This window comes from Mustela nigripes, chromosome 3, assembly GCF_022355385.1.
Source record: "Mustela nigripes isolate SB6536 chromosome 3, MUSNIG.SB6536, whole genome shotgun sequence".
Taxonomy (NCBI): domain Eukaryota; kingdom Metazoa; phylum Chordata; class Mammalia; order Carnivora; family Mustelidae; genus Mustela; species Mustela nigripes.
In genome coordinates, this window is record NC_081559.1 from 45,850,137 (window position 1) to 45,875,285 (window position 25,149).

General features: G+C 52.0%; 1 protein-coding gene across 27 annotated transcripts in view; it reads right to left on the reverse strand.

Annotated features, from left to right (window-relative positions):
* The window catches only part of KIF1A (kinesin family member 1A), a 91,178-nt gene extending 67,549 nt beyond the window's left edge, over positions 1-23,629 (reverse strand). For 8 of the 27 annotated variants that reach the window (XM_059393889.1, XM_059393874.1, XM_059393873.1 and 5 more), the window contains exons 1-2: positions 23,504-23,628; positions 1,511-1,675 (exon numbers count right to left, since the gene is read on the reverse strand). In XM_059393889.1, coding sequence (XP_059249872.1) covers positions 1,511-1,616 — 106 coding nt within the window. In that variant the 5' untranslated portion in view covers positions 1,617-1,675; positions 23,504-23,628. Of the gene's footprint in view, positions 1-1,510; positions 1,676-22,164; positions 22,185-22,842; positions 22,947-23,503 lie in introns of those variants that run through there. The other 19 variants (XM_059393885.1, XM_059393884.1, XM_059393882.1 and 16 more) reach the window with 7 other exon arrangements.
* Between the last annotated feature and the right edge of the window lie 1,520 nt (positions 23,630-25,149).

Genomic DNA, 25,149 nt, shown 5'->3' on the forward strand with positions numbered 1-25,149 from the left:
GCCCTGAGCGAGCTCTGAGCGGGACCTCCACAACCTGCCCACCCCGGATGAAGGAGTCTGAAAAGACCCCCTCCCCACCCCCACACCTTCCCACAGAGCCTAAGGTACCCAGAACATTCTAGAGACCCCTGAATCCTCACCCCCTCAATAGGCCTAGGGAGGCAGCTGCCTTCTACTCTGAGTGCCTCTCCCCTTGGCCAGCCCCTCCCTAAACACCTGGAGAGCTGGTGTGGGGGGTGAGGCCGGCCATCCATCCCACAGCCTCTGGGGGAAATGAGAGCAAACACATGGTACGGCTTGTGGCCCCTGAGCCTACGGTGGTGATAGTCGCGGTGCTTGAGGGACCCCAGGGGCAAACCACTTGGCTGAGCCCGGAATTCTCGTTTTAAGTCACAGGCCTGGGGACAGACTGTTAGTCAGCTGGAGACATAACCCAGACACTGCCTCAGTTTTCATAGGACCAAAACAAGTCCCCCCAACTTCTGTGTTAGAAGCAAAGGTATACGGGGGGCAGGAGGGTCTCCCAGGGTCTGGCCATGCTCCACTTCTTGGCCTGGGTGCTGCTCGGGTTGAAAGAATCTGTCCACTCGTCTGCATGAGGGGACAACATGATCCACAAGTTCAAGGCCAGGGAGCAAAGGCCAGGCAGGGAGTGGGTGCTGTTTCCCTCCAGCAGCCTGTGTGCTAACGAAGCTGTCAGGGCCCACCTGCCTTCCTGAGCACCACACTGTCATTCCCTCCCTAACTCCCGCCTGTCAGCATGGGGACTGCAGGCCTCCTCTCCTCAGGAATGTTTGAGACAACTTACAGTCATAAACAAGGGAAAAGAACAGGCTGGAATGAACTGACATATATATGTATAAGTCGGGGGCAGCTGAAGCGAGATGAGATCCAGAACCTCATGTGCTGGTGGGAAGTGGGCCCCCAATTCACGTTATCCTGAGCCTCAGAAGGTGACTTTCTTTGGAAACGGGGTCTTTGGAGATGGAATTAGCTGTCACAGTGAGATCACACCAGATCAGGGTGGGTCCTACATCCGGGGGTCAGCATTCTGTTCTCTTTTTGTATTTCAAGTTATTATTTAAATGCTAGTTCGGTCACATACCGTGGAGGACTGGTTTCAGTGACCGTCCACTCTAGCCACAAGGCCCAGTGCTGACAGCAAGTGTCCTCCTGAGGGCCCAGCCCCCACCTAGCCCACCCGCCCTCCACCTGTGAAGGCCACTGGCCACTGCAGGCCACAGGTCCAGACAGTCGAACCAGCTGGAGCCACAGGAGGCAGGAAGGAGTCTGGTCTAGAAGGTCAGAGGCAGCAAGACCCTGTCAACACCTTGACTTTAGACAGTGGCCTTCAGAACTGTTGTAGGAGCCACCCCCACCCCCACTGGTGATCATCTGTTGCCACTAGCTCAGGGAATCGGTACCCCATGTGTCGATGAGGGAGCCGGGGTGGGGGGCTCCCCAGGCCCCAGCAACGAGCCGCCCGTGGCCACCCATAACCAGTACTCACTGGTGGTACTTCCGGACATCTGGATGATGCACTTGGAGTCTCGGCTCATCTCCCGAGAATTGAAGGGGCGGACGCGTACCGCCACCTTCACCGAGGCCCCGGCCATCGTGCCGGCCTTTGTGGGTCACCCTTAGCAGTGCTGGGAGCCCGAGTGAGCGTGGAGACCTTGAGAAAAAGGGAGACATGAATTAGAAACAATACAGAAAGGCAGAACAGCTACTTCTGGGGGCCAGCAAACTTCTCCCTTCCAAAATCCCACTAAAGGAGGCCTGCGTGTGATGCCAATCCAGAGGGACAGGGGGCTGCAGCGGGGGTGGCTATGGATAAGAAACACCACAAGTACAGCCTGGCTTAGCAAGCCTGGAAATCCGGAGCCTAACAAGAAACAAGCCAATGCACTCAGTGGGACCCAGAAAGGCTCCTGGCGCCTCTGAAAGTGGCATCCGGGTGGGACCAAAAATGGGTGTTGATGGAAAGCCAGCATTAAACCTGCCATGGGTTGAATTCTGTCCCCTCAAAATCCCTGTGTTGAAGTCCTAAACCCCAGGACCTCAGAATGTGACCTTATTTGGAGATGGGGTCCTTGCAGATGTGACTGGTAAAGATGAGGTCATGCAGGAGTCTGGTAAGCCCCGGACTCAACATGGAGTCCTAACGAAAGAGAACAACTGGACAGACACACACCAGGAGAGTGTCAGGTGAAGACAGAGGCAAAGATCCAGGCGATGCTTCTACAAGCCAAGGAATGGCTAAGGTGACAGCAGACAAAGCCCAGAAGGAAGCCCCCCTCTCCACACCTGACCTCTGACTTTCGGCCTCCAGACTGGGAGACTGTGGAATCATGTTTCAGAGCTCCTGGCAGTCTAGGGAAGACCCCCAGGGCCCCACCCTCCACTGTGGCCATCCAGGGCCTGGACCTCCCCCACCACCTGGCAGGAGAGAGCCCTGCCCAGCCTGAGGACCCGCGGCCCAGATGAGGGCGGGCATGGAGCACCAGCTGAAGGGACAGGGTTGAGGCACCCCCAAGATGCCTAGCCCTGAAATCCCCATGCGGAGTTCATGGCTGGGGAGACCTGCCAGGACCTCACCCTCCAGCAAGAAATACAGACACTGAAACCACCAGGAAAGGAGCAAGCAGCAAGGAACAGTGCAGGAAAGAGAAGAAAAGTATTTTTTAAATTCCTTGTAATTAATATTCTCAGAGAGAAAAATTGCTATGCCCACGAATGGGTGGAGAATGCTATTTTCAAAAGGGCTTTCTAATGAATATGAGAGGTTTTGGAAATTAAAAATATGAAAACATAAACTTTGAAAGTAAACCAAAAGGTTGGAATTAAGTAATTTTCCATGAAAGGGAAGAGATAAGATTTGAGGATCAGGGAAAAGGAGCCACTGAGAGAGAACTCAAAGAAACCTCCCAGGACCGCCAGTCACGAGTCTCCAAACTCAAGCATCACCACTCAGCCCACTGGCAGGAGAAAGTCACACACCAAGCAAACTGAGGCTAATGGAAAGATTCTGGTAGCTTCCGGAGAGAACTACAGACCACAAACGGTGGAGAATGGGAATGGCATAGGTATCTCACACAGACCCCAGAGATTATAGAGAAACACATCCAAACTGCTGAGGAGCAGTGGGGACAGTAAGGGGGGGCCAGTCTTTGCTGGAGCATGGGGAATGGTGGGGGTCCCTGCTGGGGCATGCGGGATGGCAGGGAAAGGAAGCAGCCAGGGGGACCCTGGGGAGGCCAGGGAGGGGCAGGGAGGGAGGCACAGCACAGAGCTGCCCCGGGCTCCAAGGCAGGGCCAAGTGTCCCTGTGGGCAGGAGTACAGTAACAGGCACTGGGGGACAGTCCCATGGTGCTGGGGCAACGCAGAGCCTCCAGCCCCACCTGGTGGGCAGGCAAATATTCAAAGGAACCACAAAGCGACAGAAAAATCTTGTTTGCACCAAAGCTAGAGCTGCTGAAGACCCAATGATACATGGGTGAGTCTCCTGAGGCTGAAGCTGAGCCGCCCCATCTGGCAGATGGCTGACAGGGAGATGCGACATGGCCCCTTACCCAGCCCCCGACCCAGTCCTTCTCCTTCTGACTCCATGCCAAGGCTCCGGGGCCACTGTGAGGCCAGCAGCTGGGATCAGTGGACAGGCACAGGTCCTGGCAGGGCCAGAGTCCAGCCTTGTTTTCCCAGGGAAGCTTCTAGGGGGTCCCAGGAACAGAACCATCTTCAAGCATCTGTTTCCACAGAAAAATGCTGCCAAACACATCTCTGAGGCCAGGCCTCTTCAGAGCACCTGGGGCCCTGTGGTGTCCCTGCCACAACGAGGCAGCGTCCCGACCCTGAGGCCCAGGATGAAGAGGGTCGGGCAGCTCAGCACTGGGGGCCGTGCCAGGTGCACTCAGCGGGAGCCACAGAAGCCCACCACCCTCTGACTCGCGCTCCTGCGCCCTGGCCCAACCCACTGGCCAGGGACCTGGTGGACACACCGATCTCCATTCCCCTGTGGGAACGAGCGGTGTGTGGGTTCCCACCAGCAGTGGGGACAGCAGTCATGGGACGGAGATCATCCCCCCAAAAGCCTGACCCTGACATAGGCTGGGCCTTTAAACCTGTCAAGGGTGTTTTCAAATAGGACAGGGTTCCAGAATGTCCTCCCATACCCTACATCCTAGGGCTCTCACTGGCAGCTGGAGCCAGCAATAACCTGATGTCCAGATGAGCAGGAAAGGAAATGGTTAGCTCAGCAAATCCAAACGATGGGACAGACGGTCCTAAGCAAGTGGACAGATGCTGCATTTCAGTACTATGTCCCACAGCTCCCAACTCAGGCTGCAGCCGCCGGGGGCATTCCTGGCATCGACCTCACGTGGAGGAGATGCAAGCCAGGGACCAGGGACCCAGTCCCGTTCCTGCCTTTGTCTCTGCCGTGTGATTTAACCCCTGAGCCTTGGTTTACCCTTCTGTGAAATGACAGGGTTGAGGCCATTTGATGACCCCAAAGCGATTCCACCTCTCAGGGCCCGGGACCCTGAGGAAAGCCAGCAAAAGCTCCCTGCGAAATTACCGTGCTGCTCTGGCCACTCTGAAAGCCCTTTCCCACAGGCCTCCAACAAGCTTCCAGCCTGATGATGTAGCCGGCCACCCAAGGGGGCTTGGGGGCTTGCAGGACAGGGCCCTTGGGAACATGGAGGAGGACAAGCTCAGGCAGAGAGATGTGGGCCATCCAGAAATGGCCAGGAGCTCCAGAAAACAGAACTCAGCCTGACATGAAGACCAGTTGCCACCTAAAATGAACCAAAGTGCCCATTCAGCTGTGAACCCCCATCACTAGAGGCATCCAAGGAGAGCAAAGGCTTAGGGGAGAGGGCTTGAGATTCTCAAGAGCAGAAGGATCCTGACAAAGATGGAGGGAGCCCCACAGGGGCTGGGATCAATGCAGACTTCAGGCTTTAAACTCCCAGGCCCCACCCAGGGTCGGGACACCCCCAGCACAGGCTAGATGTGGAGCAGAACCACCCCGTGGGCAAGCACAGCCATCCAAAGGCTGCAGGGAGAGAGGGATGCCCTAGAGCAGCTGGCCACTGAGGGCTGACAAGTGCAAGACATGAGCCAAAGCCCAGGTGGGTGGGAGCAAAACTGGGGGCTGCAGACACACCAGCCACATGCCAGAGCCCCTGCAGCCACAGCACACACTTTTACCCACACACTATAAGTTAAGGGGTTTTTTTTAACAGTCTCACCCTCTCACCTCCAAATATGGTCACCAAGGAGGGGATTGGAAGGATGTGGCTCCCTGGGAATCTGCATTTCCTTAGGCAGCAAAATCTCCCCCACACTCCAGATGGAGAAAAGTATTAGGCTATTCCAGCTGGGGTGGGAAGGGCAAGAGCAAGGTCATGAATTCCTGGTGTGGATGTAAATTGAAATGAGATTTCTAGCATTTAGCAACATGCCTTCATGTCTTCAAAAAAAAAAAAAAAGGAAAAAAGGAGGCTATATCTGTTGAGTGAGCAATGCTCAGTGCTGAAATAGGAAATAATTAGAAATAAAGAAAATATTTATGAAAGCAGATGTTCAATTCAATATTGCACAATTTTCAGTTCTTCCCAAATTTAGATATGTTAATTCAGTGCTAGTCCAGTAAGCAAAATATTCCAACAGGATTTTCAGTGGAATTATGCAAGAGTTCCAAAAAGACCAGTGAAAAATAAGAACAAAGAACATACCCTACCAGCTATCAGATTTACTATAAAGCTGTCATGACTTCCAAAGTCCAGCAATGACAGATGAATAGAAACGAACAGAAAAGATGAAGCATGACCACAGGCGGACAGACAGACACACCTAATGGATGATAAGGCAGCATTTCAGGGAACTGGGTGAGACTGGTATTGGAGCAACTGGCTCTCTCATATTTAAAAAGAGCTAAAACCTCACCTCTGAGAGGATTACAAGAATACATGGACACTATGCTATGGCTCCAGGGTAGACAGCGGGTGTGAGCGCAGAGTAGGGAAAGCAGAGCCCTTCCAGGCAAAAGGGCTGGAGACACATCCATGCTCCCTCCCACTGTTTCTGGCTAGAGAAGCTGGGTAAAATCTCACAATGTGAATCAAAGAGCTACAGAAGCCACTCAGACTAGCAGGCCAAGATTCCAGAGACGGGGGCTGCTGGGATGGAGACAACATTCCAACACGCCACAGCACTTTCTCCCTAAATGCATTTGCATTCTGGGCACGGAGCAAGAGGCTGGGAATCTGGAGTCTTCCCAGGCAGAGAGCTGTTGCTGAGGGATGGAGAAACCCACTGAGTTTTTGGTCAAGAGACGCAAACTTGAGAGGTCAAAATCCCAGGAGAAAGAAGTAGGAAGCTTCACTCAGCCAGTTCTCCTCTTAAGTGCAAAGGTATGAGGGTCAGGAGTTTAAAAATCCAAACAGAAATCCTCTGCAAATCAAAGAAGAGTCTTCTGCATTGTCAGGTGCTAAGGAGACAAGGATTAGCATTCAAGATCCAATGGGAGAAGGGGCTCCAGTAATCATACCAGGGCCTGATTTGAAAGCCCTGAAAGGCACAGAGTCTAAAAGCAGAACCACAGGGAGAGCAAAGCTTAGCAAAACTGCGATGCTTCCCTGACTCAGTCAACTAAGTCTTTGCCTGAATTAGGGATGACTGTCCACTCTATCCTCTTGGAAAGAAAAAGGTGAGTCACCCAAGCCTCTTCTGTGTTACAATAAGCAAGATCTGACATTAAATCAAAAGTCACAGGGCACGAAAAAAGACAGGCCTATAGGATTCAAAACAAATTGGGGGGAGAAAAAAACCACAAAAAGAAAAAAAAAAAAAACATATCTACACATGATCCACATCTAGGAGTTATCAAAGAAGGACTTTATAATAACCATGGCTTATATTTCAAAATAAAGAGAAAAGGACAGAGAAAATAAATGGAAAAATGGAGACTTTTGCAAGATCTAAAACTATGAAAAAGAATTTCTAGTGAAAATTCTAGAACTGAAAACACAATAACTGACATTAAGAACTCAAGAAATTAGACACAGCTGAAAGCAGTGTTCATGAACTGGAGGAATTAAAGAACAGGAAAAAAATGAATGGAAAATATAGGAAATAGAGTCAGAGTAATATAGGACACAGTGAAATGGCCTAACATGCAAGTAACTGCAAGCTAAAAGAAGAAATGGAATAGGAGAAAGGCAATACTTAAGAAGATAATGACAGGGGAGCCTCATGGCTCAGTCACAAAGTGTCTGCCTTTGGCTCAGGTCATGATCCCAGAGTCTTGAGATCAAGCCCCACATCAGGCTCCCTGCTCAGCGGGAAGCCTGCTTCTCCCTCTCCCACTGCCCTTACTTGTGTTCCCTCTCTCACTGTCTCCCTCTATCAAGTAAATAAATAAAATTGTCAAAAGAAGAAGAAGATAATGACCATTGTCTAAAATTGCTAAAGTACATCAACCCACAGATTCAAGAAGCCTACAAACACAAAGTAGGATAAATACAAAGAACGCTACACAAAGGCACATCATAATAAGACTGAGTGCCAAAAAGGAAGAGTCCTAAAAGCAGCCAGAAAAAAAGAGACAGATAACCTCTAAAGGAACAAAAATTGGAATGACAACTGACCTCTCAACAGCAATGATGAAAGCCATAAGACAAGGTCAGGTTTCAGCATCATCAGATAAGTGGAAAAGCAACAATTTATATTAGACTTTCTAGGATACATGTTTCAACTGCTAAGGTAATCATCAAAAAAACAGGAAAAAAATATGTAACCAACAAGTTAGTAGCAAGAACAGAAAAAAATGTACATCATTTTATTTTATTTTATTTTAATATTTATTTACCAGAGAGAGACACAGTGAGAGAGGACACAAGCAGGGGAGTGGGAGAGGGAGAAGCAGGCTTCCCACCAAGTATGGAGTCCGATATGGGGATCGATCCCAGGATCTTGGGTTCATGACCTGAGCGGAAGGCAGACGCCCAATGAATGAGCAGCCCAGGTGCCCCTGTACATCATTTTATTAATCCAATAGAAGGTAACCAAGGAGGAAAAACAAAACAACAGCAAAAAATCCTAGGTTGAATGGAAGATGAAGACTTAAAACTGTAGATAAAAACCCGTTAGTATGGCTTGAACACTCCCGGCAAAACATCATAACCATCAAAACAGATTTTTTAAAAATTCTATTCTGTTGCTAAGAGACAACTTTTTTTTTAAAAAAAAATATGTTCTTTATTTGAGAGAGAGAGTGTGTGTGCACACAAGCCTGCATGGGGGGGAGGGGCAGAGGGAAAGAGAGAATCTCAAGCAGAGTCCCTGCTGAGCATAGAGCCTAACATGGGGTCCATCTCACCAAGTGGGATCATGACCTGAGCCAAAATCAAGAGTAGGACACTTAACTGACTGTGCCACCCAGGCGCCCCCAGGAGACACCTTTAAATAAACAGGTTGAAGGTTAAATAAACAAGGTTGAAAATAAAAAGATAAACATTTTTTGTTTGCTTCTTCTATCAGATACTGAGAAGGGAAACTATACATCATACACGTTCTTTTAAAGTGCACATAAAGGGGCACTTGTGTGGCTCAGCTGGTTATGTGACTGACTCTTGATCTCAGCTCTCAGGTCTTGATCTCCAGGTTGTGAGTTCAAGCCCCATGCTGGGCTCCACTCTGGGCATGAAGCCTACTAAATAGATAGACAGATAAATTGCACATAAAGATGTACTAAAATTGGTCATATACTAGTCATAAATCAAACTCTAACAAATTTCAACTTAAAATTAAAATCCTAATGTGTATGTTCTCTGACCACAGTAGAATTGAGCTAGACATCAATACCAAAAAAACAAAACAACAACAATAAAACCCTACAAAATCCCCCAACTGCTTGGACATTAAGCAATAGGATTCTAAATAACCTATGGGACAAAGAAAAACATTTAATCGGACATTAGAAAAATACTTTGAACTGAACACTAATGCAGATATAACATATCAAAACTGTGGGAGGCAGCTAAAGCAGGACTCACAAGCCTGCAGGGGTCAGGGGGCCTTCACATGGTTCTCGGGTAGATTCAGGCCCAGCGTCCCTCTGCAAGCTGCAGGTTCGCCAGGCTGACCCTCGTTTGCCTGGAGACCAGCCCAGTGGATGTGAGCCAGCAACCGGGGCTCTGCCAGAGCAGGGCTATCTCCTGTTGATCCCTGAACCCTGGTGTCAGCAGCACCAGGGGGTTGGAGAGACATGGAAAACTCAGGGAGGTGGTTGGATGTGTGCATCTGAAGAGGGGTCAGGCAAGAAAAATGAATGCATCACTTGTGAACACTAAGTCATGGCAATGGAAGAGATCAATAGGCTGGATAGAAAAGGGGAGAAGGAGATGGAGGAGTGGGAGAGAAGTCTGGAACTCTGGACAGGCCCTCTAGAATCCTGCCCTCACTGCCAGAGGCAGTGGGAGACCCAGATCCCGAGCCTTGTGGGGACACCACAGGTCACTTCCCAATTCCCCACCAGCCTCCTCGGCATTCACCTTCCTGAATCTGCTATCAGTTAGAACGAGGGTTCTGCTTTTCATTTTCCCAAATGCGTTGCCATGATTTCTCTGTCTTCCACCCTTCCAGAAGGGCTTCGGTCTCTTTCATTTACCTTTACCGTTATTTTAGTGCCATTTCAGGAGGAAGAGAAGATAAATGCATGAACCTCACAGACAGAACACTGAGAAAAGATGGCCCAAAGACAAAAGTGGGTATACTTTTTATAATCGTACTTATGCAACTTCTTAAACAGGTCCCCCAAAACTGGCAGAATAAGCACATTACTTAGCAAGATAGAGCCAAAAGCATCAAATAGCACAAAATAGCTAAGAGAGCTGGAAGAGGTTGGGGATGGAGAGGGAAACCTGCTGATTTCCTAAATAAGTTTTGTAGATAGATCTGACTCTTCGAAACTGTGCTCATATTTAAAGATTATTTTTAAAAATTACCAAATGGAGGCACCTAGGTGGCTCAGTCATTAAGCGGCTACCTTTGGCTCAGGTCATGATCCTAGAGTCTTGGGATCAAGCCCCACATCAGGCTCCCTGATCAGCGGGAAGCCTGCTTCTCCCTTTCCCACTCGCCCTGCTTGTGTTTCCTCTCTCGCGGTGTCTCAAATAAATAAAACTTTAAAAAATAAAAATAAAAAATTACCAAATGGTTCGGGTAAATAAGTAAATAAATAAAAAGACCTTCAGTTTGCTCATTAAAATTAACATATATAAAACCAACAGAAAAACAGGTGAATGAGAGACCTCCACTTTTGGCAACATGGTGGACGGAACTCCCTCCCATTAGAAATCACTGAGAAACTTAGGATAAATAACAAACTTCAGAATAAAACAAGAGAATGTCTGAGGAAGGGGAGAGAAAGCAGCAGGAATTGCTGAATCCAAGAGGCAAGCCCACCAGGGAGAAAACTGCAGGCATATGTTGACACCAGAACCGTGGTGAAGCGGATCTCACACACTGAATGGAGGACCGAGGCATGGCCTCAAGTTCAAGGTTGGAACTGGAACCAAACCACCACAAAGAGTTCAATCCTTTAAAGCTAGAACCTTGGAGCATGGAAGGCTGGGAGAAAGCCATGGCTGGGAGAAAGCCATCTGTCATCAGAGGAACACAGGGGACTTATTCTGAGTGATCTCAGCCCCAGGTGGTTAAAAAGCCAGTGTTCCTGAGAACTCGAGGCCACAGACCTGTCTTCATGCAGCTTTGTGTTTCAAATTTGCAATACCTGCATGATCAGTGAAACCCGAGTTTGAGAAGTCAGCTCAGAGTGTGTCTTGGCTGTTTGCAACTTTAGGACATCATCACAAACACAAATACAAATCCTCCTTAGAAACAGCTTCCTCTTCTTAGGTCCCTACAGATGAAGATCAGTCAAAGGAGAGCTCACAATTACATATTACCAAATACCACAGAAGCAATTCACTGTGAGCAAGAGTTGGGAAAAGGAAAAGAAAACAGAACTAGAATTAGATCCTGATCTTGGACTATCAAGGATTTCAGATACTGAAATCATCAGATACAGATCATAAAATATGCATGCCTAAAATGTTTAGAGAAATAAACAGGAATGAGAAATAATGCTGTAAAATATGGAGGGGGGAACCATGTAGAACGTTCAGAAATAAAAATGTGACCATTCAAACTTTAAAACTTAGCAGACGTGTTAATCAGTAAATAAATGAAGCTGAGCAGAGAATTAATGAACTGGAAAACATATTGGAAAAAATTACTCAGAATGGTCCCACAGAGACAACACGATAAAAACATAAAACCAAGATAAAGAGTCATGCACCATGAAAGAATTCACTAATTCATCATGGCAGAAGTTTTAACACATTGCTCACTAATTGACAGCCCAAACAGACATAATTAACAAGGATATAGATGGTCTAAACATGACAATCATGAACTAATGAACACATGTGCTCTCTTCTTCTTGTAAATTAGAGAAACGCATTCTTTTCTAACACATATGGAACAACTACAATATTCTACCATTTTGCAGGTCAGAAAACAACTCCTAATAAATGTCAAAGACTCTGTACCAAATGCATCTTGTAATTTGAAGATAATTAAAAATCAATAAAAGACCATTAAAAACCCTGTATTTAGAAAAATTAAAAATAAACTTCTAAATAATTAATACACAAAGAAGAAATCATGATGGAGATATAAATAAACTTAGTAGTGAATGATAATGAAAAGACTACTAGCAACACTTGGGGCATTTCCATGTTCAGCCATGATGGGAGTTACAGGACCACACTTAAACTCCCCCTATAAAGAATAAACTAGCAAACCTGGGCAAAATGTATGAAAATAACTGTCTTTGGACACTGGACAGCAGGCCATGCAGAACTGTGATCCCTGAGAGAAGGGAAACACACAAGGGAAACCCTACAATCACTCCAAATCCGCCCAAAGGCAATTCCAGACCTCATGATTTGGACGGTAGGACGTAAATAGCTCAGCAGCTCTGATGAGTTGAGGAGATGGAGGCTAGAGTTTGGGTAGTTTGAGGCAGCTGGAAATTGTGGGTCAGAGTTCTGGAAGGGAAAGAGTGGCTAAGCAGCAAAGGTCAATATATTGCATAGGAGTGCCTTGAGTCTTTGTAGAGGATGCGTCCATCCCCATGTAGTGCAGGCAAGGAAGACACAGGGATTCCCAAAGCTCACATAAAATAAGAAGGGTATCTGGACCATAATAGTTCTCTTGATCCTCCATTCCAGACATTCAGTGGATATCCCAAAGAAATCACACTTGAGTAGTGGGCTTAACCATCCCTCTGACATCTGCTCCAGTGAAACTCTTAAAATCAGGACTTCAAGGATCAAATGAGCTCAAGTAATTTACTACCTGCCAAAACAAAGCCCAACATGCTTTCTGGGAAGAAAGCATAATTCAGATACTCCACAATGTAGAAATGTCTAGAACCCAATTAAAAAAACAAATTGGGGCACCTGGGTGGCTCAGTCCATTAAGCATCTGCCTTCAGCTCGGGTCATGATCTCAGGATCCTGGGATGGAGCCCTGTGTCAGGCTCCCTGCTCAGAAGAGGAGTCTGCTTTTCCCTCTCCCCCTGCCCCTCCCCTGCCTCGTGTGCACTCTCTCTCTCAAATAAATACTCTTTATAAAAAAAATTACTACATGTGCCAAGAAGCAGGAAAAGATGATCTATAACCAGGAGAAAAATTAGTCAGTGGGCACTTGAGTTTTCTTACAACAGTTAAGGAAGCTGATTTAATAGTTTAAGAATCTACTTACCAAAAAAAGCAGGAGACTTTTCACAAGTGAGCCCTAATATACACTCAAAAAACCCAGTTAATTCCAATCTTATACAAACCCTTTAAGAGAACAGGAAAGAGGGAGACGGGTAGAGAGATTATTGGAGACAAAAAAATTGGAGAAATGAAGATCAGACATTGATCTCACTAATGAACATAGATATAAAAGTCCAAAACATTAGCAAGAAGGCCCAGCAGCAAATAAAAAGGTTAATACAGTAAACTTATTCTAAAAATATCAATATGGATATATATGTGGTTTAACATAAGACCTCTATTCATATAATTCACCACATATCAGATTAAAGGAGAAATAACCAAATGCGGTTCTCTATAGTTGCTGAAAAGGCATTCAATAATTCTCAAAATCAGTTTATAATAAAACTCTTGGCAATAATGGGAAATAAAAGAAATCTTTACTCTCATAACAGGCACCTACTAAAAGCCTACCCAAATATCATACCTACTCGTAAAATATTAGGAACACTTTCTTTAAATTCAGAAACAAGTTTAGGACGCCTGTCATCACTTCTATTTCACATTGGAACAGTGGTGCTAGCCAGAGTGATAAGGCGGGAAAAAAAAAAAAACAACAATAACAAAATATGGATTGGAAATGAAGAAACCCAATTTGTCATCACTTGCAGACTATTTGCTTATCTACACAGAAATCAAGAGGATCCACAGATAAATTATTTGACTTAGTAGGAAGGTGACACAAAGTTGCTAGAAACAAACCAGGTTGGAATACACGAGAGATAAGTAGTTAAAAAAATATTTTAAGGTGCATTTAAAAGATAATCCAAAGCATATAGTACCTTTATCATAATAAATGTCACAACTGATGCATATAACTTTGATGAGGAAATTTTTAGCCTTCACAAAAATATAGAAAACCTAAATAAATGAACTATAACCTACACATGGAAAAATTTTGATATCTTTAAAATGTTTATTTTCACTCAAAGGAATAAAAAATTCAATGTATGGTCAAATGAAATCTCAACCAGATTTTTTATGAAAGTGTTGATGCTATGAATACTAATGACCCATCTAAAGAAACACAAGAGGATAGAAGACAACGTGTCCTCGTGGAATCAAGACTTAACATAAAAGTACAGTAACTAAGATGGGGTGGCCAGGACAAGGTAAGTCACCACCCGTGTAACAGAAGGGATCCCAAAAGAGACTTACACAGACACAGTCCTTCTGAGAGTGGGCAAAGGGGGCTTTGCAGGTCTGTGGGAAGGGAAAGGAGTACTGAAGCTATGTTACTGAGAAAACCGGTGATGGCCTGAATTTTGGGACCCCATATTCCTAACCCAAACCCTACCCCCCAGTGGGAAGGGATGAGGAAGTGGGAGACACTGCTATATGGTCAGGCATAAATGAGCTCAGAGGGTGGGCCTTATGAATGGGATTAGTGCTCTTATAAAGGTCCCAAGAGAGCATGCTTCCTCTCTCCAATGCAGAGTTAGCTATCTGCAAACTAGAAGTAGGCTCTTGCCAGAATCTGGCCCTGCCGGCACCCTGATCTTGGACTTCCAGTCTCAGAATTCCGAGAAATCACTGTCTGTTTACAAGCCACCCGGTCTCTGGTATTCTGTTACAGCAACCCAGACAGATGAAGACAACTGGCTAGCCATATGGAAAAACACAAAATTAGATTCCTCCTCTATACCAAATCAAATTCCATGCATACTCAAGACCTAAATGTGAACAACAGTTTTGGAAGATAAAATAATGAAGAAAAGTGGTATCTCCATATTCTCCTTCGAGGATTCAACCCACAGAAGGTACCAAAAGGAAAAGTCCAGACATCAAGATACCATTAATAGGTGAAGAAGAGTTCACCCCCCTGGAGATGTATGCAGCACATCTAACTGACAAGGGTTCATATGCAGAACACACAAAAATCAAACAACAACAGAAAAGAACACCAAAAAAATAGCCAAAAGTTATGAACAGGCAATTTACAGGACAAGAAGCTCAACCACAATGGATAATGATGAAAGTGTGGCTCAAAACCATATCCAGGGGCGCCTGGGTGGCTCAGTGGGTTAAGCCGCTGCCTTCGGCTTAGGTCATGATCTCAGGGTCCTGGGATCGAGTCCCGCGTAGGGCTCTCTGCTCGGCAGGGAGCCTGCTTCCCTCTCTCTCTCTCTGCCTGCCTCTCCATCTACTTGTGATTTCTCTCTGTCAAATAAATAAATAAAATCTTTAAAAAAAAAAAAAAAAACATATCCATCAGGGGCACCAGGGTGGCTCAGCCTGTTAAGCATCTGCCTTCGGCTCAGGTCATGATCTCAGGGTCCTGGGATCTAGCCCCACGTCAGGATCTGTGCTCAGCAGGGAGCCTGTTTCCCTCTCTTTGCCTGCCCCTTCCCCCGCTTGTGCATGCACGCACTTGCTCTCTCTCTCTAATAAACAAATAAAATCTTTTAAAAAAATACATCAGATCACAAAATTAAAACATGTGGCAACATGAAATGTTGTAAGGACAGGGAAACGGGAACATCACAGCACACTTGGGAAAACCTCATGAGCACAACCACTTTGGAAACAACATGGAGATGTCCACTAACATTGCAGACTCTGGCACCAGCCACTGGGCAACTCTACATGTACGAGATCACAGGAGAAATGTCCCCAGTATCTGCAGCAGAAAAGAGAAAGAGGAGGAAAGGGGAAGGAGATGGGAAAGCCTGACTGTCCACTGACTGGAGACTGAACAAAGTGTGACTCAGTCACACCACAGTCATCCAGATGGGACAGTGAGTGAAGGAGAGCCATCCATAGTCCTTGGGAAACTTACAAACAGCCAATGTCACTTGCCCAGCAATATGCAGCCCACACGGGGCTTCACACACAGAAGGGACGCTACCTGGAGCCCAGGGGTCAATGACAAAATTCTGCACATGCTGAGGGCTAAAGTCCGGGTGGTGAGAACCTGCAGGTCAAGTCGGGACTCTGAGGCCCCAGGGACTGCCAAGGCCTTGATGTGGACCTCCACCAAGTCTGCAAGGTGGGGTCACACCAGAGCCTCCTCCTCCTTCTGTGAGGGTTAGGGGAGTGGTCACTCAAAATGCCAGGGACCGGAGAGTGTGCTGGAAATGCTTCCTCTCTGAAGCTGACCGTGCACACATGGCCATTTGTGGAAATATTCTAGATTCTTTTTCATGTGTCCTACTACATAATAACCTTTTTTAAAGACTTAACTTCTTTTAAGAAGTCTTGCCACAGAGGGGACCAAGCAGCGGGGCTGATTTTCAGGGGACAGGGCCAGGCCTCGCTGCCTGGGGCCGGGCTGCAAGCAGAGGGTCTGAGGTGGGACGCTGGGGGTCATGGTGTCGGACATGCCGTGTACCGGAGAGTGGCAAGAAGGGCCAGCCTCTCTCAACAGCACTGGGTGTAAAGTCTGAGAGGACACGAGCAAGTGTGAAATGGTCCCGGGGGTGCAGAGTCACGTGGCCGCAGGTGCCACGGAGGACTGCCCACCGAGCTGGGGAGGGCACACGCAGGGGTAAGGGTCAGCCAATCGCGGGCTCAGAGCCAGGGGAGGAGAAGGACAGGGCAGGGAGTGTGCCAGAGCCCAAGGAGCTGTTCAAAGGGTTCCTGAGCCATGAGGGTCTGTGCCCTGCCGGCCCTATGTGGGGTGCCATCCATGTCTGAGGGTGAAAAGGCCCAGCCTGCAACCGTGAGACGTGCAGCAAGGACAGAGAGGACAAGGGAGCCAGGCGACAGTGGCCATGCACGTGGATGAGGAAGTGACCCTCGGTAAGGACCCCAGGGGAGGGAGACCCGGAGCCACGAGTCAGGGCCTCCAAGGAAGGAGGGGGTTGAGCCCATTCACTCGGTGAAGATGTGCTGAGGACCCGCTGTGGGCAGGTCACAGGGGACACAGGGAATGGGGCTGGCCCCTCAGTGAATACTGAGGACATCACATTTCTGCGTAAACACGGAGTATGGGCAGGAAGCTCAAGGAAAAGCCAAACCTCTACGGACACATGGATGGGCAAAGGTGGCCTGAGACCCAGGACTGGCCCCCGGTGCAAACCCACATCAAGCACTGAGGCTTCCCCAGCGTCCCTCACCTGGCGCCCATCTACCCCCAGGTCAGCAGCACCGCCTGGAACAGAGCACCCACATGGCACCTCTTCCTGAAACACTGATTTTCCCTCGAAAGTTGGGAAAAACAGAACTCATCTTTCTTAGTCTTACAAGAGATGTACATTAGAGCCCATGCCGGGCCCACCCCGGGGCCCCTGCAGGCTCGCTCTTGAGGCCCATGAAACAGAGGGCAGAGCTTGCTGGTGGGGGGCAAGAGAGAGTGGTGAAGGGCAGGAGAGAGGCCTCGCCAATGACCTCAGACCCCTAACAAACCTTCTGGAGGCTGGGGTGGGGGGTGGCCCAGAAACAGCCCGGAGGGGGTCGGCATGATAGCAGGGCCCTCCGGGGGTTCTGGGCTTGTGGGCTCAGTGGGGCCCATGGAGGGAAGGCGTTCCAGGATGCAAGGCTACAGAAGACGACCCAGGTGTGAGTCTGCAGAACCACCACATGGACCCATGGGACCTCCATCAGCTCCTAGCCGCCCACCCCCACAGAAGTCATGGCCGCCACACCCCCAGGCCCGGGCTCCCCAGACACGGGAGAAGATGTGTGGTGAGAGTAAGAGCACCAGTGTGGATGTTGGCACCCCGCATCCTGGAGGAGCGGGACGGGACTACGTGGACCTCGCACCCAGCCCTCCAGACCTAAAGCAGAGCCCCCTCACCCCCATGCTGGGCTCCAGCCGGAAGCCCACTCTGACCTGGGGAAACCAGGGATGGCGTGCTCAACCCCCCACCCCTCCGCCACAGGCATCCCCAGCAGGAAAGGGCCCTCAGGGCTTGCCACATACACCAGGAGAGTGAAAAAGCCTTGAAGATGAAGACTGTAGTGAACCAGCAGGGAACTCAAAATAAACCACAGAGCAGAAGAAGAAACAAGCAAATGAACAGGAAACACCTCTAGGAACACTCAGAATGTTTCAGGAGGATCGTGTGCTTCCGAAACAGGAAGAGGACGCTGTGAAATGGGAACAGTTAGGGACAAGGAAGAGGGAGCTCTTAGAGATGGACACGTAAGTGCTGAAACACATGATCCCAAAAAGAACTCAAAAAGGAAGCCCAGAAATTGCCCAGAAAATAGGACATAAACAAGGAGACACAACATACGAGAGGAAAAAAAAAAAGACCAAGACAAGACAACCAGGGCCTAACATCAAGGAAGAAAACAGAAAGCGTAAGGGGTGGATGGCTGCTCGTAACGCGTGGGCCCACAGGCCAGGACATCGACACCGAGACGTGCCGCCAGACATACCACAGACCCAGGGCGACGACTGACCCGGGACCCCATCCCACAGGCAAGGACTCAGCCCCATTTCCAGGAAGTTGCACAGGAAGCCAAGAAAGGAGAAGCTCTGTGTCCAAGAAACAGAGCCATCCGGCCCGGGGATGTGGACAGCAGGGGGCAGCTGGGGGGGACACAGGCTGGAAGAGGCTCCCAGGTGTGGGTGCCAGGAAAGAGGGGACTTGGCAGAAGAGAGCGCATGACGGAGAGCTGGGGAAATCAAATGTTCCAGAGGTCTGTCTTGCCTAAGGTCAGAGCTCACGCAAAGAAGAGCAGGCCCTAAGTTCTCTCCTTGGGTCTGGGTCCGGTGACCACGTCCCTGCTCATCCTCTCATCCTCTGGGCACCAGGGACCTGTGGCCATGTGGCGGAGAGTGAGGACCAGGTGACACAGAGCAGCTGAGTCACCCCAGGCCCCAGTCCCACGACGGCCCCTCAGAAACCTGGTCCCCATAGACCATAGACCCATAGGCCTTGGACACTGATGGCCCCGCCCTGTCCCTTACCATCCCGGCCGAGCTGATGACAGATGGGGAAGGAAACTGAGGCCCACCTGAACTCTCCTGGCAGGGCTGAGACCCAAGAGCAGGAAAAGGGCTCCTGACACCCCTCCAAGTTCTTCCTGGGCACCATCAGCCTCCCTCCTAAAGGCCGAAGGCCAGACTCTAGGGAGAGGGGCCTGCAGGGGCCCGCGGGCCCTTCCCACCCATCCCTAGCACTGCATTTCAGGAGAGGCACCTGCCCCAGGACCTGCTGGGCCCTGAATGGGAGATGTGAAGACACACAGACAACCTGCGCACGCCCAGGGTGGCAGCCGCTGTGTGTGAGGCCCTGCACTGGCTGGGGTGGGCGGGGGCAGGGGGGATGGAGGGGTAGATCGGGTATTTGAAGGGGCAGGTGGGGCAGAGGATTTGGTCAAGGGGTGGAAGAGTGGGAGGGAGTCGGGGTGGGTGGAGGTGAAGGAGCAGGGGTAGGTGCCGGGGTGGGGTGGAGATGTGTGGAGTAGAGGAGTAAGGGAGCGAGCAGGTTGGAAGGTAGGGTAGGGGGCAGGTCGGGGCTAGGGATAGAGGGTGGGCTGGAGGAGTGTGATGAGGTGAAGGGGTGGGGTGGGGGGCAGACTGGAAGTGGGGGTACGGGAGTAAGGTAGAGGAGTGAGTTGGGGTAGAGGAATGGGGCAGAGGAGTGAGGTGGGGTACAGGAGTAGGGTAGGGGTGGGAGGGGGGACAGGAGTAAGGTGAGGTAAAGGAGTAGGGTAAGGGGCAGGTTGGGGGCAGGTTGAGAATGGGATAGAGGGGTGGGGTGGAGGAGTGGGGGGTACAGCAGGGTGGAGGGCAGGTTGAGGGTTGGAGTAGGGGGTGCTGAGGCTGCAGAAAGTCTGGGGTCTAGGGAGCCTTTGCCTACAGATCTGAGAAGCCGTGGGGGGCACCACCTGCCTGGCTGGGATCATAGGAGCACCCCAGGAAGTCTCCCAATTCTGCAGCCAATAAATGTTGACTTTCTTCCCCCAGGCCACTGCCCACCAGGGCTGGAGGAACACCTTGGGGGCTGCGGGCAGCTTCAAGGTGGTGGAATCTGGGGGGTGCAGGGACTTCCTGTGGAGGCTGGGTGGAAGGCTCCAGAAAGGGAAGAGGATGAGGTGGGAACAAAGACAATGAGGGCACGTGTGTGAGGGGGGTGCACGTGGAAGTCTGTGTGCGCATGTCAGTGTGTAAAACTAAGAGTATATGGGGGTTGTGTGTGTGTGTATGTGAGAGAGAGCACGTGTGTGGGTGTGTGGCTGTATGTGTAAGCTAGTTGTAAGTGCGAGAGAGGGTGAGGCTGGGTGAGTGGATATGAGTGTGAGTGCGTGTGTGACTATGCGTATGAGTGTGTGAGACTGGAGGGGTAAGAGTCTGAGTGTGCGTGGGGGAGTGTGTGAGACTGAGTGTAAGGGACTGCTTGTGTGTGGGTGTGCCCCGGGTGACTGATGTGAGGCCAGCTGAAAAGGAAGAGCAGGAGGTCTGGGTTGGGGGCGGGGGGACTGGCTGGCCCTCCTGGCACCCCGGCACGTCCCCACCCCTTCTGAATGGGGGGGCAGCCACACTGCAGGCCAGGATTATTAGGAGATTAAACGCAGGGGGCTGAGGCTCTCCAGAGCAACAGCCCCTCCTCTCGGATGCCCAGCCACCTCCATCCCAGTCTTCTCCTGATCCATCTAGTGAGGCCTCGGGGCTGGTAAGGGGCTCACAAGGGGCTCAGATTACAAAACCACAGAGAAAGCTGGCTGGGGGCCGGGGACATAACCACAGAGGCACACAGGAAGGGCTGGATAGGAACCCAGAGGGGTCAGGGGGCTCAGCCTCTGCTGTGCCCTCCACTCTTCCAGCGTCCCCTCCACTCTCAGTGCAATGACCCCTTTGCTGAGTCCCTGAGCTGGGGGTAGCGTCCCAAGCCAGAATCCTCATGGTGTTCAGGAGTTAAACTGCAAACCTGCTCGGTCAGGTGGGGCAATGAATCACATGCCCACATCCCCGACCCTTACCCTCTGCCTGCTTCCCCAGCCCTGCCTGTGGGGTGAGGCCCACAGCTAATGGAACAGACCCACCTGCCGGGCTCTGGCCTGGGCACCCCAGCCAAGCCAAGAGGTTTGGGGCAGGGTGTGGTCCAGCCCCAACGGAGCTGTGTGATGCTCCTGGATGTGGATGGGGAGAGGAGGGCAGTAGAGGTGGGGGGTGGTGGGGGTCCACTCCTTTGATCTAAGAACACTAAATGGGACAGTGCTCCAGGAAGCATCCAGGACTGGGCAGGAGGGTGAGCATGGGCTCATCCTGGGGGTCACTAGCTGCTGCTGACCCCTATCCCACCCCAGGGGTGACTGCTCAGACCCCTCGCCACTCTTAGAAGTAGGGGTCTCAGGCATGGAGGGCTGTGTTCTGATCCTTAAAGGCCAGGGCGTGGTTCCCAAAGCTGGTAGCCCCTCCTCGGTCCCCAGTCAGGTGGTAGCAGGCCCCCATCAGAACATCCCCTCCCCCTGCCACACCCTGCTCCCCTGCCATGGCTGGCCTATGCAAATTGAGTGAGACTACTCAGACCCCCCAGGCCCCTCAGAGTCTTCTCCTGAAGCTATGTTGCTCCCATCAGCACCTCCTACCTGTCTCTGTTCCCCCACCCCTATGCCTCCCCCAATCCCATCTCTCCCTCCACAGAACCCACAGGAGGACCTTCTTCCTTTACTTTCAAAGGCCATCTTTAGCCTGGGTCATCAGTGGTGACACCAGGGGGGCTTGAAGGGAGACCAGGCAGGGTGGCAGGGCCCTCTGTCCTAGGAGTCTGGATCAATTCTAGCTCTGCTCAGTCTCCATCTGGCTGGTGAGGCCCCTGGGGGTGAGGGGTAGTCAGGCTGTGGGGGCACCCCAGTGTGGGGGAAGGGGGCACAAAGCTGACATTCAGCAGGCCCTCCTCACAGCCCCTCCCCACTGAGAATCTTGGGTTGGGGAGCCCTGACTCCAAAGCTGATCCCCATCTCTGTCCCCTGGACCACACCCCACAGGTCCACCTGTCTTCAGATCCTCCCTTAATGTGGGACAGAGTTGCTCATCTGCTCCCTATCTAGAACCCAATACCCTCCCCAGACTTCCCACCCAGATAGAGGCTGACTGTCCCCCTCCGCAGCCAGTCTCTTCCTTGTCACCATCAACCCTTCTTGGATCTTCACTCCAACAACAGAAAGCAGATGGGCAGGCTCTAGCAGCATCCCTCACCCTCCACCGCAGACACCGCAGACACCGCACCCCACAGCAGGGGACACAGCTGCTCTACACCTGACCACCCTCACCCTACAGCCCCAGTAAGGCGGGTGGCCAACCACACCTGCAAAATGGCCGCCGCAGGTAGAGCCCCAACCCCCCACTCTGGACCCCAGAGCTCCCGGGCAAACCTGCAGCTGCCTTCTCAGGCCGAGTCGAGGCAGATGGGCACCGCTGCCCTGGTAGAGCCCCTTTAGCCAGACCGAGAGCGGGGCAGGGAGGGCGGGTCGGTGGCACAGCTCTGCGGGAGCCTGCGTTCTGGGTCTTGCAGAGTCCTCCCCAGGGTTAGGACCTGGGCAGCCCTGCGCGTCAGGGACCTCTCCACACCTACTCCCGCAGCCGCAAGATCCGGTGCGATACCCTATCAGGCCTTTAATCCCAGCAATGCGGGTACCCCTTGGAGGGGGCTGCCATTTGAGGAGGGGGCACTAGTCTCTCAGGGGAAGTCGCTATTCCTGGGAACGAGGGCGCGCATCGGGTCCGCGCCGGGGCGACGTCGCGCCCGCGCCCAGCAGGCCCCATGACTTGGCATTCCCTCCCTCCCCTCCCCCTCGCCCCTGCGGCCCGCTGTCCTCCCCCCGCCCCCGCCGCCCACCTAGCGCCCAGCAGACTGCAGACCCTCCCTCGGCGCCTGGATGCCGCTGCCACCCTTTCCCCCGCGCACAGCCAGCGCCGCTTGTTTGGGGTGGAAGGAGAGAGGGTGAGCCGCAGCCTAAAAGGGGAGTCCAGGGGTCGTCGCGGCATACTCGTCCCTGTCATCCGAGTCGGGCGGTCCCGCAGCCCCCTCCCCGCCCGCCGCCGGGCCACACCTGTTACTCGGGCGCTGGCTGCGTAGACACAGGCCTCCTCCGCTGACGGCCCCTCCCAGGCCTTTCTAGAAGGGAGCTAGGGTCTCTCGGGGGGAGGACATGGCTGGGGGATGGTGAAGGGCAGTCCCGGAGGTGCGCACGAAGCTGGCCTCCCGCCGCAGCCCCCGCCCGCCCCGCCCGCCTGTTATGCTCCGGGCTCCAGCATCCGCCCTCCCCCACCCCGGGGACTCGGGCAGATGCCCCGCGCTCTCCCCTTCTCCACTGCCCGCCGGTCTAGCTCGGTGGCCCCTCTCCAGGAAAGGACTAGAGCGCGGAAGCGAGGGAGGGGGCGTCTCGAGAGGCCACCGGCGGCGCGCACCCTCCCCGCGGCGACCCTGCCCCTCCCAGCGACAATCCCGCCACAGCAGAGGCCGTAGCGATGGGAACCTTTCCCGAGGGCCCTGCCAGGACGCGAATGAAAAGGGGACACCCCTCAATTTGCCCCATTGTTCTCGGGGACGGGGGAGGGTCGGGGGAAGGGAAGGGGCCGCGCGCGCGGCGCCGGCGCCTCGATGGCGACAAGGACTCGGCTGCGGGCGTGAGCTCCCCACGCCGCGCGCAGTCGATGCAAGTGCGGGAAGCTGAGCGCAGGTGCCAGAGGCCAGGCGGGCGGCCGCCTTACCTCCCCGGCGTCACTGGCGGCCCGGCATGGGCACGGGCATGGGCGCGGGTCCCCGAGCGCGGAGCTGCTGCTGCTCCCGGTCTGAGCCTGGTGCTGTGACGGCGGCACCGCGTGACGGGCTGCGCGCCCCCGGCCCGGCCCGCCCCGCTCCCCTCCCGCCGCGCTGGTTGGCTACGCGCTGCGCCCAGAGCCCCAGCCGCCAGCTGGTTTGTCGCGCGGGTAGAAAGACGGGCGTCGCGGCCGCCTCGGGGAGGGGGCTGGGGCCGGAGGGGGCCGGAGCCGAGCTGTGACATCACCGCCGACACAGCGGTTTGCTGGGTGCAGAGGGGCGAACCCACACGGGGCTCAGACGCGGCGCCCCCTCCGCCGGGCGCAGTCCCGGATCTCCCTCGCAGTGACCCGGCGGCGCTCAGCCCCGAGTCCCCCGCCCACCAGAACCTGCCACGGATCCTGCGCTGGGCCTTCCCCCACCCTGACCCCTTTCCAATGAAATCTCCACCTGCCCGCCCACCCGAGAGGCTGGCAGCACAAACGCTTAATCGCAGAGGGACAAAGCCCAGGTGGGCTCCTTGCACCGGGGAGGGGCGCTGGGTCGGGCAGGGAGGGACCCTGACTCTGGGTGTAACAGGTGAATTTTGAGTCGCATCTGGAGTCTTGGTCAGAGCACTAGAGGGGAACAGAGCATCGCAGACCGCTCTTCCAGCGGGGATGACATCTCTTCTGCCGCCTCTCCTCCCATCATGCCTTGGGTGTAGCCCCCACCCTCCGCCCGCCCCACTTCTGCAGGTCATCAGCCCCCACTGTCCCCACAGCCTTTCTCCCCAGCTTCACTTCCCAGAACCGAGTCACACGCTGCTCCAGTGCCACACGGGCAAACCCAGCATTCGTCAGCCTCCCCAGCCGCTCTTTGGGCCACTTTGAATGACTGACAGACATCTCTGCTGCCTGCAACCACCATTCGCACCGCCCCCCCTGCCCAGGGGTAGAAACTTTGACAAAGCCCCTGGCCAGCTCACCCACCGGAACTGCGGTGGGTGCAGTGACGTCATGCCATCGTGAAAGCCGGGCGCCGGGATCCCTTTCCACCCCAGCTCTCCTCCTCAGTGTTCTCTGCATCCCCATGGCTCCGCCTCCCCCAGCGCCTGACACCTGCCAGGAGCTGCCCTAATCCTCATGCAACCTAGTGAGGGAGGGGGGTTTCACCTCGATCTGCAGCATCTGTGTGGCGTATGCCCCCAAAGTAACAAGGGCATAGACACATGCCCACTCTGCAAAGGAGACCACCCTCTCACCCTGCCCCCCAAAGGCCCCCAGACAATTTCTCCCTTTCTATTTCCTTGAACTACCTACGTGAAAGAGAATTTATTGTTTTTACAAGCTTTTGGTAGAAACAATAAAACTATGGGGGGGGGTAACTTTATCATTTCCATTTTCATCATATTTATTGATCTGGTTCAGTTCTCTATTTCTGGAGCCAAATTTTACATGTTTCTAGGAACTAATCAATTTTATCGAACTTTTAAAATTACTATCATATATTCCTTTTTCTATTAATTGCTTCTGTAATTATTTCTACTTTTTATTCTACACTTTATTTATTTGCCTTATTTTTCCTTTTTAATATTTCCTAAGGACCAACTTTTAGT